The 7,750-nt window shown below is 42.5% G+C and overlaps 1 protein-coding gene across 1 annotated transcript; it reads right to left on the bottom strand.

Moving 5' to 3' along the window:
- Positions 1-982: 982 nt before the first annotated feature.
- ncdn (neurochondrin) lies at positions 983-7,592 on the bottom strand. The gene is made up of 8 exons (XM_028461302.1): positions 7,481-7,592; positions 7,135-7,338; positions 4,686-5,670; positions 4,089-4,258; positions 3,206-3,444; positions 2,924-3,136; positions 2,706-2,848; positions 983-1,590 (listed from the first exon to the last, which is right to left on the bottom strand). Exons 2-8 carry the CDS (start codon positions 7,321-7,323, stop codon positions 1,172-1,174), a joined length of 2,358 nt encoding a protein of 785 aa, XP_028317103.1. The 5' UTR covers positions 7,324-7,338; positions 7,481-7,592; the 3' UTR covers positions 983-1,171.
- Between the last annotated feature and the right edge of the window lie 158 nt (positions 7,593-7,750).

The following is a 7,750-nucleotide window of genomic DNA, read 5'->3' as shown; positions in this document are numbered from 1 at the left end:
ATGAGTCAGGAGAGGGGGGGGGCGAGCAGGGGGGTGAAATGGAAGGGGGGGGTGGGGTGCTTTGGGTCACTGTTAACCATACGAACACTTCAGATAGAAGCAACGGAATCAATTTAACAAAAAAAAAAAAAAACATTTTTCATATAAGGCAATTATTTTATTGGTTACTTAATTTAATTTATAGTTTCATTTAAAATAGTTTTGTATTTAATGTGTAATGATCTGTTTTATATCATGTACCGCATTTTGGTCCAGGTGTTTAATCATATATACACAATACATTGTTAACTTATGATATGGGTTTAATTGCAACAAGTAGCCAGTCCATACAGTAGACTATGTTTATTTGTATTACACAACAGATTGGTTTGGAAAGGACAGAAACTAAAACTGAAGTAAATGTATGGAGCTTCATTGTTACTATAAATCAGACGGAATTAGGTGTATTTATTCACAGAAAGCTCATATCCACATCCAGGGGAAATATAACGGAGTAAAACCAGAATCTCTGTTACAGAGTTTATTAACTTTCTTCACAGCTTAAACAAAACTGTAAACATGAATTGAGATTTTGTAGATATTTTAAGCCTCACGGATTTTCTCAAGTGAATTAGTGCCGTTTTAATGGAAAACTTGACTTCTTGATTTGCAGGTTAATGTGCGCCACCTCGTGGTCAAAAAAAAAAATCCTGACCAATAATCATAGCTTCCTAGTTTTTTAATCTAGAATTATTAAATTGTAAGTTTGAGTATAATTTGAGAGTAAATTTTAATGTGATTCTAATTACTTAATTGAAGTTAGCTTTAAACTGAAATAATTTCTGCATTAAAAGTGCCTCAGTCAGGAACACGTTGTTGCACCATTTCACAAAATACAGTATGTGGTTGGGTAAAAACATTTTAACAGGCATTTGAAGTTTTGGCAAATATAGCTTTAATGGTACATTTCCACAGTGGATTAAAAAAAAAAAAAAAAGCAGCTTTATATTTCTGTGAATCAATAAATCAGTTTCTGCAAATAGGAGTCATTTCCAGTAAAAATTTAAACAAGTTCACATCACAAGGGTAGATTTAATAAAACAGAAAAAAGGGACAAGTTTAAGGTGAGCACAGAAGTTCATCTGGGCTTGAGGTTAAAAAGTTAAAACTCATCCAGTACCAACAGGCTCAGTCACTCCACGCCTGCAGCTTTCTTCAGCTTAGCCATGTTGATTAAAGCTCCCCTCTGGTTCCTCAGCACCTCCACCACCTCCTCCTTACAGGTGGGGCACGTCTCTGTGATGGAGCACAGTGTGGCCTCCAGAACCTCCTCAGTCTTTGGGTCTGGCAACGCGCTGCACTGATCCAACATGGCGAGCGTGCGTTTGAGCCATCCTTCCCCTCTGATCAGGGCGATGACTGACGGCTGCTCGCTCACACGGCTCCCCAGGGCCTGGACGCTGACCCTCCACAGTTCTGCAGCCTCGTCCCAGCTCTTGGCCCAGTTGGCGCTCACTTTAACCGGACCGGGCTTGCCGCTCCCGTCCAGAGCACCACGGAGGAAACGCAGCGCGGTGGTGAAGAAACGTCGCTGGCATGGTTCCAGTGAGCCTGAGGAGCAAACACGCAAGTTTAAAGCAGTAATAACACTTTTGGATATTAAAAACTTAACGTTATACCACGTTCGATGCTGTTCAAATGCAATGACAACTAAAGATAACATTTTTATATGAAAAGAAAACCACAGCTTCTACATATGGACTGTGTGCAGCAGCTGTTTCATATTCCTGCCAAACGAGGTCAGTTTTGTCGCTCCAAATTACATGTGGTGATTTTCCCTTTTCTTAGAAACTTTACATTAAACCAGTTTTTTTTTTTTTCAATCTTGGTGCCATGACCCCATGTGGGGTCGCCTGGGAATAAAATAGAGTCATTGATCCCAATTAAACTTAAATGTAATTTAATCTTGCTCAGTTAAGTGTAGGAAGCTCAAAGAGCTTAAATAATAGCCAATTATTTTCAAATTAAAATGTCACAATCTCAAGCGTATTCTATACTTTCTCAAATATAAATCTAGTTCAAATAAAATACAGTAGAAAAGTGATCACTGTGCACTAACCTTGGCTCATCTGTACTAGACAAACATGATAAACTCTGGGGGTTACCAGAAATTTATAATAAAAAATGGGGTCATGACATGAGAACCACTGCATTAAACCAACAACAAATATACCAAAACCCACTTCAAATGCTTCAACTACTGTATCCACTAGAGGGCAGAATGTTACTGGCAACCCATTAGCAAACTGGTAATTCTGCACCCTCCAGATAATCAGTTTAGTTTGAAATCTTTGACATTGCATTTTATCTTTGTGCTCAAGTAAACACATGATTAACATTTTAAATTTTTGTTTTTTTTTTAATTTCCCTTTGACAATTTCAGATGCAACACGTCTACGTTCTGACTCTAAATTAAATTAACTTTATTCAAAAGGTTATGATTTATTCTGATTATATAACAAACTCTCATGATTGTAATTGAGTGAATCACGGAACAGTTTCCAGGCAGAAGATAAACTACAAACGTCTTCTGTAAAAAAAAAAAAAAAAAAGCTGCTGAAAAGAAAAAACCTCTGGGAATATATACGAAAAGTCTCTTTAAGTTGATAAAGTTAAAGCTCCTCCATGTAGGGCTTTAATATGAGTGAAAAATGAAGGAGTCTCACCTGAAGAAGCCAGCTCCACTTTGCCCACCACTAAACCCAAAGTGCAGAAATTAGCCGCCAGCACCACCAGACGAGGCTTGAACATCAAAGTAGGGAGCGCTTCACTCAAAAAGGCCTCCAGAGACTTGAAACAGGGGTCCTCCCTGGGAACACATGCATTATATTACACACCATTATACTGATGATTAACGACTTGTCTGTGTGTGTGTGAGAAATACCTGACGCGCTCCGGCTCCAACACGATGAGGTTAAGGAAAGCGGCGCAGACTGTCTCCATGCTGGTGTCTCTGGCCCACGCACCATCGGTTCGTTTCAGAGCGACCCAGCTCTGCGTCAGGAAGTCCATGAGCAGGGCGGGGGTGTCGAGGGCCAGCAGGACTCTACGGGGACGATCCTCGGCCGTCAGGTGGCAAACGGCTGGAATCAGAAACCTGAGGAAGCAAACGGAGAGTCAGAACCCTCGTTCACGCTGTACGATCAAAGGCGGCACATGTTTGTACCTCAGAGGCTGTCGGCCGGCCCAGGACTCTCGCTCCTCGCTGATTGACAGGTTGGCCAACCAATCAGAGAGGTCGTCTCCTGAGCTCTCCTTCAGCAGGTGGCTGCGAGAATAGTTGATGAGGAATGGCAGCAGGGACGCCACTTCCTCCTTCAGACAAGACGTCTCATTGGAAAGCCAGCAGCACAGACATCGGAAGGTGGCGAAGACAAATGGGTCGCCATAGCAACTGGTGTCAACCTGCAAGAACGAGCACAGATGGAGCCAGTGATCATAACCAGGAAGGTATGAGCACAATAAAAACATGATGTAACACTTTACTCCATGTCGCTACAGTTTAGTGTGGCTTGACATTTTATAAAATGAATGCATCACAAGTAGCTCCTTAAAGATTTAAAATGTTACAATTAAAAATAATTAGATTTTTTATATTTCAGAAATTCAAATAAAAACTTTGATATGTAGAGATTTTATCTGAATTAGATGGAGTGAATCCACTAAATATGGGGACCTTTTTTTTTTAACTCGTCTCCTTTATAATATCTCTTTTGCGTGCGTGTATATATATATATCATTCCTCCACATATTAACACATTAACTTGTAGTCTTTTCCCCCCACTCTTTATTAGCACAGTACCAATATCATAATTACAGTATCACACACAGTACATTATAATTTATGAGACTCGTAAATAACATCTATGGTAACCTGTCAGCATTTTGTTTTTGTTCCTTCTCCTTTTCGATAATTGTCTTTGTGGCGTGGGGGAAAAAAAAAAAAAAAAAAAAGTCTGTGACCCACTTTTAGATACTGATCCCACTATTAAGCCTCTATAAAACTAATGAGTCCTACAGGCTTAAGATTGACATTTGAATCTTCTCACCTGTCCCAGGTAGAACATGAGAGCGGCGAAGGCCTCCTGCAGCACCCGAAGAATCTGCTTCTGCTGGGCCTCACTCAGGGCAGGGATGGTGACTTTAGGAGCTCCATAAACCAGGGAGAAGTTCAACCTACACGCCTCCTCGATGGCAGCCTCCATGATTCGGTAACAGCCTTAAAGTGAGGAAGTAAATACACACGTGAAACAGAGACACACACCAAGTCTCAGGAAACGCTGAAACAGTTTACCAAAGTTTGTAACGCTAAACTAGAAGTTTCAAACATCAGACAGGATGGTCATTTCTTTAGCGTTTCGGTGCCTCGGAGTCTGAATTTTGTACAAAGTTTCAGTAGCTCATGCTTCAATTTGGTAATGGTGAAAACAAAAAGTATGGTAATGCAAAACAATGTCCAAAATAACGTGACGCACTTGATAAGTGAAGCAACATCTGCTTCTCAACTCAGTCACATGTGCTGTCCCTAAGAGGAGGAAAAGCTAAAAGTGTCTTATATTTTTATTCATATTGTATATTACTATTTTCAGAAAATATATTTTGGTCACCGTCGCCCAGCAATTAAAGAAAAGGTAAACAAAGGATACCTGCGAGGGTCTGCTGCAGCTCTGCGCTCAGACTTCCCTCAAGTGGTTCTTCCAAAGCCATCCTGATCTCCACACATGCCCTGTTCACCAGCAGGCAGCAGAACTTGGGTGGTCCCACCAGCTTCCAGCCGTACACGTCCAGCAGGGCGGCACAGAGCACCAGGACGGGGCCGAGCTGGTTTGGGGTCAGCTTGGACTGCACCATGGGCCTCAGGGCCTCCCACAGGCAGCTCACCACCTTCACCAGTTCACCCTCCACTGCCACGCCCGTCGGGGGCAGAAACTGCACAATCTGCGTGCACAGCTCCAGCTTTGCCTCGTTGGAGGCCTTACAGAACTCGTCTGTAAGTCTGAGCAGCAGCGTGATGAGCTCGTCACCGTGTTTACTCCACACTCGGTCCTTGAACTGACCTGAGAGCAGAGTAGCCAGTAGAGGAAGCCCCTTCTCACGGCACAGGGTCTGGTTATGCTCCACCGCCTGGCACAGAGCATAGACGGCCCCCCTCCTCAGAAGGTGGTCCACCCCTTTGGGAAACACCGACACCGCGATGAGGACCTGGTAGATGTCACCAGCCATCGCTTCATCCAGATCCGACTCCTCTTCAGCTTTGGACGCTTTCTTTTCAGCACCATCAGCGCTCCTATGCCGTCTCCCTGCCCCGGCCTTATTCCTGGCAGAACTGCTTTGTGGTTTGGAGAAATCTGCCGACAGCAGGTTCTGGGCCATCATGGGGCCACTGGAGACGAGGCCCAGCAGGATGGGGACAGAGGTGAGGAGCTGGGGGTGTAAAACCATCTCAGAGTCAGCACTGAGAGCAGCCAGCAGCGCCGTGGCCAGCGAGAGGACGTCGTGTGGAGACAAGCCGGTGTCGCTCTGTCTGAACGCCGTCACCAACAGACGAGCCGGTAGGTTGAACCCGACCGCCTCAAAGATCCGACGCAGGGTGTTTTTGTCCAGGTCGCTGGCTGGGCACAGACGGGTTATCTAGAAAATTAAATTAGATCTTATAGATTAATAATAAACAAAACTGTACCTTGATAAGATTTTATTTAAATGTTTGGAACTTTGCAAATTTCATTAGTGGCATTTCAGCTTTTTGTCACATTTGTGATTAAGTTTCCCATCAAAAACATGCGTTACCATTATTAGGTTATTTATGTGAGCAGACAAAAGCTGCACATTGTAAAAATGTGTCGACATTCATTCCAGCAAAGTCATTTTGTGTTCTTCAGGCCGGGTTACCGAACTCAAAACGCCACTCACTTTGTTGTATACACTAGTTAAATTACTACTCCTGTTATTTGTAAATGGCTCATGGCTGAAATTTGGTAGGTATAATCTATGGATGTGTACGCATCGATGCTCGAAGCCCAATTTTTGATTTGGGGCTTAAAGGGCTCCCAAAAGAAAAAGAAAAAAAAAAAAAAAAAAAAAAGGAAATTTCTCATTAATTTGCGAGTCAAATATTACAATGGTTGGTGGTACCGAATCATTGGCACAAGTGAACAAAATATAAAGTCAGAGTAAGAAAAAGAACCCAACAAGATCCACATGAACAAGCATTTAGTTAATTCAATGTAGATTACGATTATGCTTCGCACAATTCGAATAGGGGCCCACCCCCCTTTTTTCTGTTATTTCCATTAAAGTCATTTCCTCATTTATGTGAGAGTCAAATATTGCAACAGTTAGAGGGACCGAATCATTGACACATACCAATATATGAATGGTGCCCATTACTCCGTATATGCCACAATTTTCAAATGACTACCTCTGTTAATGCTCGTTGAATCATGCTGGGATGTGACATGGATATTCTATGAGCGGAAGTCAAAAGCCTCTCGCAGACCCTTTTTTCCCTACTCTGTTGAACCGAGTCATTTGACTGAATTCGCAGGAACGTGGTACGTGTAACTTGTGAACTTGTGTAAATATTATGTTAAGGTTTCAGTTTAAACATTTTCTTTCAGGAAATTTGCTTAGATATCCTGACATGTTTCGACTACTTATTGTCAGTCTTCCTCAGAGGCATCTCGTGACTGCTATGATGTATCCCTACAAATCCTTCATTATCTGCTGACAAATGCATTCCCCTAAATGTGTTCCTTATTTTGAGAAAAGCATCATCCATCCAACTTTTGTTTGCATTTACTGTGGAATATCAAGTCAATAGATAACCAATGAGAGAACCATATGTATGCGTACATGAGCAAATTACAGGATTATGGAACGGTTAATTATCATTTTTGTGACAAGGACAAGTTTTTTTACACTTCCTGAATAAAAAGGTTTTAATGCCTAGCAAAGAAACACAAAACTAAAGGTTATTTATTTATTTATTTATAATGGGATAAAAAACAAGACTCTTGGGAGCACGAGGGATTAACAGGTTTAAAACTACTTGCTATAACCACAGTTTTTAGGTTTAATGTAGTGTTAAAGACTGACCAGTAGCAGAGCAGCTAGGGTCTGGCTGTCCATTTTAGCCTCTTTCAGAGCACGGATACATCTCTCCAACACCACCGCCTGGGCCTCACTTAATCCGCCGCCTCGGGCTCGTCTTCCCGGGCCTTCATCGTCGCCACCTTCGGCAGACTGCTGCTTCCTGGCCGGGTTGCCGTCTGTATTTTCGGCCATCACGACCTTTTCTGACTGCAAAGACATGAACAAAAACGCAAAAACCTTCAAACAAAGCCGAAGAACAGAAGCTACAAACTGGTTTAATCACTGACTTTTACTTAGTACAGTTCTCAACAAGTTATTAAGAAACTAAAGCACAGCGTTGGTAACTTGCCTGAATGAACGGCTCACACGCGCCGCTCACACTCTCCCGGGGAAATGAGCTGTCAACAACCGATTTCCTGGCCAATAAAAACGCTCGAACATAATTAGCGAACCAATCACAGTTAGGGATGTTAGGAGGCGCCAACGCCATTTTACCAGAGAACGCAACTACGCAAAGCAACGTAAATTGTAAGACCCGCCCAGTGTGATGGAGGGCGTTGATTGGGTGAAAAGATATAAAGCCAAAGAACGACCAATCACAGATAGGAGAAGGCGGGCC

This window comes from Gouania willdenowi, chromosome 11 (assembly GCF_900634775.1).
Source record: "Gouania willdenowi chromosome 11, fGouWil2.1, whole genome shotgun sequence".
NCBI lineage: Eukaryota > Metazoa > Chordata > Actinopteri > Blenniiformes > Gobiesocidae > Gouania > Gouania willdenowi.
Note: the sequence above shows the minus strand (reverse complement) of the source record. Positions and strands in the feature narration are given on the sequence as shown.